The sequence below is a fragment of the Leptosomus discolor genome, chromosome 14 (genome assembly GCF_034619465.1).
Source record: "Leptosomus discolor isolate bLepDis1 chromosome 14, bLepDis1.hap2, whole genome shotgun sequence".
NCBI lineage: Eukaryota > Metazoa > Chordata > Aves > Leptosomiformes > Leptosomidae > Leptosomus > Leptosomus discolor.
The window spans coordinates 19,013,037-19,024,110 of record NC_141404.1 but is presented as its reverse complement, the minus strand read 5'-3'; the positions used below and the strand labels follow the sequence as shown (position 1 = coordinate 19,024,110).

Sequence of the window (11,074 nt, the reverse complement as noted above, 5' to 3'; positions counted from 1 at the left end):
ACAGCTGCAGTAGACACAGAACTCCAGGCAGGGAGACACATCTGTAAAAGACATTCTTTCCTGCCTGAAGATACTATTGTTCTCTAGCAATTTCTTATTTCATGAACAGGAGAGGACTCCAAGGCCAAAGATGTTTTATGTCAACTAATGAAAATTCATGCCAGAAAATTAAATCTTTGTTGAGTACTCAAAATTAAAAAAACCTCAGGATTAACAGCGAAGAACCGATATAGCCTCAAAGTTTGGCCCACTATTGTATGTGCAACTGTAAGAAGTAAGGGTGTGTACACTACAATACATGGTTCTTCATAAAGCTAAGAGCTAAATGTTAAACAGAGATGTGATCATCCAAAATAGATCAAAGGAGTTTCTTCATTGGTTTCACCTCTAAGTGGCTGCAGAAATAGACTGGTCCTGTAGCAAGCATCTACTATGGCAAAAAACCATGCAGTTCTTTGTAGAACATGTCTGTTCTACAAACTGGGTCATCTGCCCAACAGCAAACTTAATTTTAAAGACCACCAGAAGTGGTACAGGAGTTATGTCTATTGTGTAAAGATCAGAACAGAGGACAAGCAACAGCTGGCACCGCTTGTCATCAACACGTATTAAACAAGAAAGGTTTATGAAGGTCATATGGTGACCTTCAATAAAGCAGAGTCTTTCCATCTTCAATAAATGATAGGAGGGCTGCATTCAGTTTAAACATGCTGCATTTAAGCACAGAGCATTTGAACCACTCAAATCCATTCTGCAGCTTGGAGCTAGACCGGTATCAGCATTATCTCTTCACTGATTTTGGATGCTACCTAAAACAAATGGGTCAGCAGCCAAATTCTGGTGAACCTGTGGACATTCAGGACTAAAATGGAGTTGCATGGTTTGTGCCCTTTCCCAGAAGTGATTCAGGAAATGAAACTGTGGTACTGACATTAGAAGCTTTGCAAGCAGGTACGAAGGTCACATCTTGGTGTTGTCTATATTTTTTGATGCTCGGGCATTTAACACAAATAGATCAGAAGGAGGGCAGTTATATCAGAGCAATTTATATAGTGTTAATGGAACGAAAGTTCTGTTAAATTCCAAACAATGCTACATCCGTCCCCACTCTTTGTTCCTTAATTCATTCCTCTTGATCTTCCCAGTGACTGTCTTTGGCAGCTCTTGGACAAATTCCACCTAAATAAAAGAAGACAGAAAATAATGCAGCATGCTCTACAGAGTTGTTTTTGCAAGACTGGCTCTCAGCTTGTGTGGAAAACTAAAAGGACTCCCATCAGTAAGAACTACTTGCCTAAAGGATCAAGCCCAAGCCAAATCAAGGCAGCCCATTGTGCCACTTGTGAAACAATCTGCCTAGATTTCCAAACATATGTGTAGTTGCCTCCCAGCTACCCAAACTGAGTGCTGTAACATGAGCACTGTAATAGAAGGATGAATACCAAAATGATATCAGATGTCAGAGATGAGTGACAAAAAGAAGAAAAAAAGGGATGTTACTGGCACAAAGCCTTTAGAGGTCCTCAAAGTCTTTAATGGTCCTTAGTTTCTATGAGTTCTGCACAAGTGAATCAAGGCACTGCTAGTAACTCTTTTCCTGTAGTGCTAGGATTACTGAAAAACACCAACTGTATCCTCTTGGGCTTTCCTCTTATTTATTAACTATGAGGACCAGTAGATAAAAACTTACTCAGATTCAGCCAGGTATGACCCAAGAGTGCTTGGTTGAAGATTAAATACAAAAATTGAGAATTATGATTGAGAGCCTGACTTTGAACATGCTAGGATCCTAACTAGGATCTCATACAAAGCCTAGAAATTTTTGAGCGGTTTAAATGAACGCTTTACTCAAATGCATGAAAAACAATATAAACCAATGTTATTTAGGAAAGATCTTCTCTAGCTGAATCTTTACCACTGTCTCTTTCAGGTAACTCATGAAAATCCAAATAGTAATTCTCACGAGATTTATGGAAGGGTGCTTCGGTTAAAAGTTTCTCCTCAGAAGCATTTACCTTTCTAGGGTATTTATATGGAGCAGTAGTTTTCTTGACATGCTCCTGTAAGTCACAGGCTAAGCGCTCCAGGTCACTGGATGAAAAGGTTGGGGACAGAACCACAAATGCTTTCACAACCTGTAAGGTAAGGTCAACAAAAGTGATCTGACACCATCCATTTTTAAGAGCTGATACACAGGTTACCCGTAAGCAGTACTGCTCAGATTCATGACTTCCAAAGGGGAGGAACAGAGAAACAAGCACAATATAAGAAAAGGTTGTGTCCAACTTCTGCACATGTATGTGCAGAAGGGAAAGTTGAAAGCAGTTTTCATGCCCTCATTATAATGCAAGAGCGTTTGCTCTATCCTCTCAGTGGGGTCAAGAAGGAGTAGCAAGATGCCTCTGCAGAGTTCTCCCTGAAGCCGAGGTACGTTTTGTTTCTCTCTGAAGTTCACACTGAGGACAGTATGCCCAGACCATCCCAGACAGGACCGTGCTTTCTCAATACGTGTAGCCCAAGTCTAATGCTAGAGCAGTTAGTATAACTTTGGCTACACCAAGACAACCAGAGAAGACAATTTCAGTGTATAGACAAGGGCTTAACAACAAGGGGAAAGTAAACATCACTGTAATGTTCTCCACAGAGAAGACCTTCTTGGGATGAAAAGAAGAAAAAAGATGCGTAAACGGGAATGGATTTTGCCTGTCTCCCCAAGTAGGATTATCCATGGTGACGTGACTGCCTTAGAGCTGTACATTATTCAGTAAAGTAGGAACAGCCTTATACAGTTATATATCTAAACAAACATATGGCTTCCCCCCACCACTGTTCAGCATCATTACCTCTCCTCTGAGGGGATCTGGGCTGCTGACAACAGCTGTTTCTGCTACTGCTGGGTGCTCTATCAGGGCACTCTCTACTTCAAATGGCCCAATACGGTATCTAGGTAAGGAAAATAAAAATGTAGGATTTGGTTTTACGAGCTGGAAAACCACTACCAAAGTTTTCTTAATTGTCATATTGAAGAAACCAAACCAAACCAACAACCAACTACAGAAACTTTAAACAGAATGGGAAAGCTGGCTGTGTGAGAAGGTAGGAGCATTTCACAGTGGTCATGTGGTGGAGGACTGCTGGGGCTGTGGATACCTCTCCATCTCTCCCCTTTCCTTATGGCTCCTAAGCTGGACTCCATCCCACCCTGATAGCTGGGCTCTGCAGTACCAGCTGATGCCATGTTATGGTATCACATCATACAATATCAAATTGTTTAATTTCAACATGTTAAAAATAAAATGTTTCAATGCTCTCTGAGTCCGATGGAGATGTCCTTCAATTTTAGTCAAAACCCAAGCTAGATTAAAATCCCTCCTCTGCCAATAGAAGTCTTCACTTTTTGTTAAAACAGATGAGATACTGCAGGCGAAACGGATACAGAGATGCCACTGACATCACCAAGATGATACTGCAGGTCTGTGAAAAGCTAATAATAGAAGCAAGTATTCCTAAGTCAAGAGGTCAATAAATTCATCACAAGACTATTATGTCAGAAGTTCACCAGGAGCACAACATGTAAGATCATACAATAGCAGATTTAGAAAGGAAGCATGCAAACTGACCCTGAAGAAATGATGATATCATCGTCTCTTCCAATAAACTGAAAATATCCGTCTTCATCCATAGTCCCTCTGTCTCCAGTAACATAAAAATCCCCACGTTCACTTTCTGCGGTTTTCTTAGGGTTATCCTCAAAGTGGTTTACAAACAGTAGTTTAGATTTTGAGCATGCATTAGCTATACATTATGCTATAATGCACATAATGTTAAATGCACTGGAACTTAATTTTTCAGTCAGTTTTCATGTTCAAGAATTGTACTGACATTGCTATAAACTACAATAAAATATGTTTAAAAAACCCCACAGTTTGACTCTTTAAAAAATATTTAAATCAATCTTGAGCAAATTCTTCTTTTCCCTTTTCTAACATCCATAATCCAAACAAACAAATTACTCTGGCAATAAATAATAAACTGTTAAATAACATTCAGCTTTTTGAAACACTATGCAATTGGAGAGATTTTGGGGAGATCAGTGGCAGTGAGGAATAAAGTCCTTACTATATATTCAGAGAATAAACCAAGTGGTCTTATAGGTTTGCTTCTGACAGCAATTTCCCCCTGTTGTCCTGCAGGCAGAATATTAGCATTTTTGTCTACAATCTAGAATGAAAAACAACACGTATTTTAGTCCAATGGGGAAAAAACCAAACAAATCCCAAACCAACCAAAAAACCCCTATGAAAGAATCTAAAGAGCAGCCAACAAACCTGAACATCATAAAGGGGAGCTGCCTTCCCCATTGATCCAGGTTTAATCTTCATTCCTTTAAAAACAGAGCAGATTATTCCCTGTAAAAATCAAAATCAAAACAAAGGTTTGCAATAGAAAACTGCTACATTCACATTCAATTCATTAAAGGTATTTTCTGGAATAATTCCAAAGTAAGGAATTAAGATTCATAGGATCCTGTATGTCAGTGCTGTATGGTACAGACAAGACAAATCAAGAAACTCTCTGAAAGAATCCTGTTCCATTATCTGCAAAGAATTCATGCCCTTTGCTAACCAGTCTTCTTCCTTAGATTCAAATTCTGCCCTCTTGCCCATCACTCTCATTTGGAATTTGCTTAAGAATATTTCTGGAAATATTAGAGCACATCTCCCAATAATCCATGATTCTGGCAGGTTCTGTGAGGAGAGCCGTGGAAGGGTGTTCTTTCAGAGGTTATGAGGGGAAGAGATGACTGAAACATCCACAGAAACAGGAAAGAAGAAATAGGCTGTGCTCTGTTAAAACAAATCTTAAAACATTGTAAAGCAAAAAGGAATTACAAAGATTCAATGGAATATTGACCCTACAGATGTACCGTTTCAGTCTGGCCATATACTTCACAGATGTTCAGCCCAGTCTTGCTTTTCCACTGCTGCATGACTTCTGGGTTGAGTGGCTCCCCTCCACTCATGCAGTGCTTCAGGTTCATGAATTTGTAGCTTCACAGGGAGTTAAAAGACAAGAGAGGCAGTACTTAAATCTATCGGGCAAGACAAAGAGCATGCAACTATAAACAAATAATACTGGAGAGCTGTTTACTGGGAGAGTTAGTCCCATAAAGCGGCGGAATCGGAGGATTCCTGATCCTTTGGCTCCTGATACAGCAAGGGTATCAGTTTGCGCTCAACACTGTAGTAGTAGTAGTAGTCGTCAGGGTTAAACACACATGGATTCTATGAAAAATAAAGTAAAATTTTTGCTGAAGTCAGCTGGGATTTAAGGACATGCCTATAACTAACCACAGAGCAATTTGCTGAGCCAGGGTCCTGACTGCTGACCCTCTGCAACAGTCCAAGTAAGAAAGTGCGAGGGGAGGAAGGAACGGTGGCAGGCAATGAGAACTGGAGCAGGGGATGATGTACAACTGCCCCAACAAGTCACTACCTCAGTTATGTGGACACTGACTTTCTAGGACGACAGTCCTTCCCAAAGCATGGACAATTAATCTGGTAATTTAAAATTATTATAAAGAATTTAACAGGCGCTCAGTTTCATACCCTTAGGGATTTGCTCACAAGTTCAGTAGTGAAAGTCTCAAATTTCTGAGAGAAAACATCAGGTTTCTCTATGTTTGATCACAAAACTCAGCAAAATCACAAAATTGTATGGTGGTCTTTTCATGAAGGATATTTTAAACTAAATTACTACCCTATTTCAGGTCAAGCAGCTAGATCTGTGAGATCACTGAAGTTTAGTAAGGGTAAGTTAAACATTAGTAAATAATTTCTTGACATACTTGGAGAGATCATTTTGCACCAGCATGCGGAACAATGTTGGAGCACCAACCAGCGTGTCAATGGGGAATCTGCAGAGAGTCTAGTGAGTTAAACAACAAGATGGACACATGAAGCTCAGGCAAAAAACACTGCCTTGTGGATGTACAGTAAACGGGTGATATAGGGGGCAAATGTAGCTCTCCTTTTTATGTAAAAGCACCATGCACTCTGTCAGGTAAGAAACCCTCCTACAGTTGGTGTAATATTCAGAGATTCACAGTACATTTGATCGGACAAAGACCCACGCTAACATGTCTACATGACACCCAGACCACACAGCTTGGATGATGGCCAGAATAAGCCCATCTCTATCTACATCACAGAGAGGTTTTCATTTTCACCTTGGCCAGTGTGGGTAGAGAAATGCTTCAGTTTCAGTCTGATATTACTTCCAGAGTCACTAGAACAAAAGGCAAGCATTAGTGCTGCTTTTGGATGACTTTCATTCATGTGCTCACCAGCTACGAGCAAAATGTATGAATGAATCACAGGTTTTGCCCCTTCTGTGCACATTAAAAATGCAAACAGGGTCTTTACCCAACAAACATACCATCTTAAACCTAACAATGGACACAATCCTCATGAAATCTATGGATGCTATTAAGAATTACTTTTTTTGCACCCTTTCTGCTGATTAACACATCTCCATCAGTTTTTCCTTACATTTAGGATGGCTGCTGATTCAATCTGTGGTAGTTTATGTACAAAGACGCATGCTCCAAAAACCCAGGGATCAAAAACACATGTCAGTGAAGCTAGTACCCATCCTGTGTCTGCTGTGCTCCATATCATGTTTGAGGGAGTCAAATCCAACCAGTATCTGATAGAGCAGAAAAAAATGAACAAAAAGATAATACCAAATTTTTGCTTAAAAAAATCCCCAAACCACACCACAAACAAAGAAAACAAAAAAATCCAACAAGCCCAAGATTTCTGACATGATACATGGGCACTGGACGCTCTGAATAAGTTTATTTTATGAGCTAGCTCTAGGATAAAAGGGCACCTAACTATATGTTTGCATAAATACACACACACACGTATATCATGCATATATGATGTCAGTCACAACACAGGCTAGAGTAAGGGAAAGTGAGAGGTCTGAATTTCAGTAAAATAACTTTCTACCAGGTAGGAAGATGGGGCTGAAGCAGCAGCATTCATGGATGCTGTGTGGGACACCAGGTATTTCAATTCTAAGGCTGCTGAGGGACCAGGTTGATCCATGCATCTAACGTAAACTCTGCCTCTGCCCATCTACACATATAATAAAGCTTTTTGCAGCATGGCATCTCTTGGTTCTTTGCAATAAAGTATTCCCAGTTGATGGCTGTCCTTTGAACCACTCTAAAGAAAGTGTAAAAGACATTAACTGAAAAACAGAAACAGTGGGGGGGATCCTACTCCCTTAGAAATCTGCCAGAGTTTCTAGTCTAATTTCAGAGGGAAAAGGACTGGGGCTGTACATTGGTATTTCTTATTCAGTAATTTTTCATCAGCTTCAATTATCCCATGTTCAACCAGGCTCAAAGCTTTCATACCTTTCACTTAAAAGGGGTCTGAAACCAAGACTACCCTGGGAATGTTCAGTCATCTTTGGAGAACCTGTGGTTCCACTGGTGAAGAAGATAATCATTGAGTCTTGAATCTTTGTTTTGACGCAGGAATGGTCAGCAGATTGGTTTCTTTAAAACAGAGAACGCAATTGTGACTTCATTGGTTACTTTACACAGGCTTTAGAATGCATAAAGTATTCTGTATTGCAGAAATCCTACCCCAAACAAGCTTCACAGAAGCTTTTCACCAAACCAAACTAAAATAATGTGGAGTTACATTTCCTCAAGGAGAGAGTTCCCTTTAAGAAGAACAAGATAGAAACTTCCCAGAATAAGACCACTGGTAGTAAACAACTCTGATGTGGATCAGCAATCAAGCAGTCATGATTAACACCTTAATGTTAGCATCTGATGAGTATCTGTATTCGATGAATACTTTTAAGCAAGCACTTCTGGAGAACAGGTCTGCTTTCTGCCTGGTGACTGCAGCATCACTAACTCATACTCACTTGTACAGGTCACTGAGGTTCAGCCATCCCTCCCTATTGCCTTTGGACACGATTAGCTTGGTTTTCAGAAACTGACACTCAGATGCCACTGAGTCCACAGCAGGAGCCCGTGTGTCATCAGTAATGATGCATGCGGCCTTTGATGCCTGGAGTCGATATAATATGTCTTTGGCTGATAATTGGGATATTCCTGGAATTAAGACAATTCCTGGAAAAGCAATAAAGTTAGTTTCAGATGGCATTTTTTACATTTGATTCTTTTTTAAGAACCTAAACTATTAACTATTCCCAAACTGACTTCTGATATGAATTTGCCCTGGCATTCCCAAACCAAACAATTATAGTGGAGTAATGCAGCTGCTTGCAGTCTCCTGTAAGGAATGAAACGGGGACCTGTCTGGTGACTCCCATGCCTCTTCCCTGCCTTCTGTCATCTCCATGCCTCCTGCATAGGCCACCTGTCCTACGGCACCTAGGGCAAATCCTTCAGGACTACCTGTATAATTGGTAGCTAGGCCACTCACTAGGTTATTACATTACTTTTCCTTTATAAACCACATAAATTCTTGATCCTCTCAACCGACTTACATTAACCGGTTTTACCAGTCTCAGATATGCTCACTGACCTGCTCGCATGCAAGCCACATTCACCAGCCACCACTCTGGGACTCGTGGCAGGACCACAATAATTCTGTCCCCCTTCTGCAGTCCACATACTTTAGTCAGCACATTGGCCACTTTCCGAGACAGGAGCCCCAGCTCCTCAAAGCTCCACTTCACTTCTTCTCCCATTCCATTTATCCACCAAAAGGCAGGGTTTGGTGGTCTCTTTCCAGCCTACAAAACACAGAGATTCAAAATCAAACATTTTCTTCTGAAAGACCATGAAATTACAATGCACAAATATCTGCAAATTATGGAAGATCTGAGTATTTCACAAGTGGTATATAAGCTATTGTTTTTCCCTTGTCCTTAACGGATCAAGATTTGCTACGGATCAAGCTTAGATATTCCCCAAAAATTCTCCTTTTCTGATCCTGAAACGTTTACCAGCCCAATTGTCTTCAGACTCAAGTCCTAGTCTGGATCCTATTTCAGTTTAAGCCTTATGGTGAGCATTAATGCTCCTACAAAATAACAGGTAACATGAAATACTTCACATAATACTCCTAATATTCTGGATGGAGTTGAGGAATACTATTATTAAATAAAAGCAACACAGGCTGAGGACAAAATAAAACAACAGGACAACATGGTATCCCAGGACTCTTTCTAGTCTGTTCAGGAAGAGGGGAGTTAAGTGGTCTCTAACCACAGGGCACCTGGACAAATGCAGAATCCACTTTGGAGCAAGGCAATTAAACATTTGTGGGAGAGTTTTCCCTAGCATGCCATGTTACTGTTATGTTACCTGTATTTTTATGATGTGACTATCTAATATTAGAGCATGCAGAAGGAATAAGCACAGCCATTTGGAAGTTAAATCAAAGTCAAAAGGGATTTACCATTGCTTTTTCTGTCTACATAAGGAAGCACCAAGGGTCACAGACACTTTTAAAATAAAGCAAGAAAGAATGAGATTTTGTATGATTTCCTAGTGCAAATTGGTTTTGGAAACTGATATTTTTGGTAAAGAAAAAACCCCAATTTATTTCAATTGAGATTTCAAATTGAAGTATCTCATCTGCACAACAAAAGGTCTTCTACCTTTTCAATCTCAGACCATTTGTCCAGTACGTCACTCGCAAAGTTGAAGTACTTGGGTATTTCCTGTTCGCCCTGCCTGACTGACTCATACTGTGAATACACATCAGAGGCAAGCAGCCTGGGGTGTCCATGGAAGGTCCAATTAGGAGGCTTCAGAATCCGCAAGGATTTTAGAGTCTGTAATTTAAACAACAACTTCATGGCAGAAGACGTACACAGGTGCCGCAGACTAAAAAAAATTAGCAGATTGTTGCTATGAATCCTGCAACAACAAAAAAAAAAAAAGAAAAAAGAAAAAAAGAGAAAATCTTGAGATTATCCAAAGACAATTCAGTTACGAATTGATGAGTTATTAATTGAAGTCACTTGGGCTAGTCACAGCCAAACTGATGTTTTTAACTTCAATTAAATGTGAAGTTCCCCATCCTGCTCTCTTAGATTTTTTACCACCAGCTTTTTAAGTACTCAACGTACTGTACTGATCTGGCATCTTGTCTGTGGCTCATCTAATCCTTATAGATTCTTGACACGTTCTTTGGGACTGCTAATTGCCCACAACTCTCCTTAGTCAAACACAGCATCAGATGTTACTGTTTGCATTATTATTATTTGGTGCTTCTTACACCAAAGCGTTCTGTAGCTGATTCTCTATTCCTTTTCCTTCATATGGAGCTGAAGGATGTTTCCAGACTACCTCCACCAAGATTCTCACTGCTTTAGCTTGAATAGTTGCTGACTGATATAGCCATTCACCACATATATCCCAAGAACCTTAATTTCAGTAATCCCTTATGTAGGTCCTCAAATTTGATTTAGACACTTCTACATTTGCTTACTGTAAATGCCCTCTTCCATCCATGATCCTTAAATCTCTCAAGTCCAATTACCTTCCTTTCCATTGCTACTCTTCTTTCTTTCTCTCTTTTTATATTACTATTTTAATTGTTGGGTTTTTTTTCCTTTTTTTTTTTTCAGCAGTCTAGAAGATTGCTTCAGAACTGTGCTCAACTCTAAACATTTTAATGCTATTTAGAGGCTTCTTGTAAGTGCATGTGAAGACTATCAAACATAGAAAAAAACCCTGGCTCGTGTCTGGAAGAGCCTGCAGTCAGAGCAGAAGCCAGTGGAGTCTTGGAGACCTATGATCACTCTAAGACCATTCTAAGTCCACCTATTGATTTTCCTTTTTCAATCACTAAATACAAGTTACTAAGTTCAATACAAGGTTAGATGGGTGACTATTGCAATACAGGTTAATTTTCTTTTCTGTTCTTACAAAGCATGAAGCTATCTACAAACTCGGAACAAAATTATAAGTAAACTCTTGATTAAATTCTTTTCCATGTGGAATTTCTGTGGCCTGAGTGAAGCTGCAAAGTTTTGCCCTTTGTCCCAGGTTTTTAAGTTTGTTTTG

At 39.8% G+C, this 11,074-nt stretch overlaps 1 protein-coding gene across 2 annotated transcripts; it reads right to left on the bottom strand.

The window, feature by feature from the left end:
• Nucleotides 1–1,092: 1,092 nt before the first annotated feature.
• On the bottom strand, nucleotides 1,093–9,888 carry LOC104349168 (acyl-coenzyme A synthetase ACSM3, mitochondrial). 2 transcript variants are annotated; one of them, XM_009954629.2, is made up of 13 exons: nucleotides 9,661–9,888; nucleotides 8,580–8,790; nucleotides 7,954–8,161; nucleotides 7,430–7,573; nucleotides 6,552–6,708; nucleotides 5,849–5,928; nucleotides 4,928–5,051; nucleotides 4,329–4,409; nucleotides 4,120–4,221; nucleotides 3,621–3,748; nucleotides 2,844–2,943; nucleotides 2,016–2,135; nucleotides 1,093–1,179 (listed from the first exon to the last, which is right to left on the bottom strand). In XM_009954629.2, the coding sequence occupies exons 1-13, from the start codon at nucleotides 9,859–9,861 to the stop codon at nucleotides 1,093–1,095; spliced, it is 1,743 nt and encodes a 580-aa protein (XP_009952931.1). In that variant the 5' UTR covers nucleotides 9,862–9,888. The 2 variants fall into 2 exon arrangements, with proteins under 2 accessions (XP_009952931.1, XP_086328902.1); XM_086472776.1 differs by lacking the exon at nucleotides 7,430–7,573 and having other exon boundaries at nucleotides 9,661–9,720.
• Between the last annotated feature and the right edge of the window lie 1,186 nt (nucleotides 9,889–11,074).

Bases quoted from the DNA above. Each gene is read 5' to 3' on its own strand.
- LOC104349168 (XM_009954629.2), bottom strand. From the start codon at position 9,861: ATGAAGTTGTTGTTTAAATTACAGACTCTAAAATCCTTGCGGATTCTG. The intron at 8,791-9,660 runs GTAGAAGACCTT...TGTGTTTTGTAG, and splicing joins AATGGTCTGAGATTGAAAAG to GCTGGAAAGAGACCACCAAA. The intron at 4,410-4,927 runs GTACATCTGTAG...TGATTTTTACAG, and splicing joins TATATGGCCAGACTGAAACG to GGAATAATCTGCTCTGTTTT.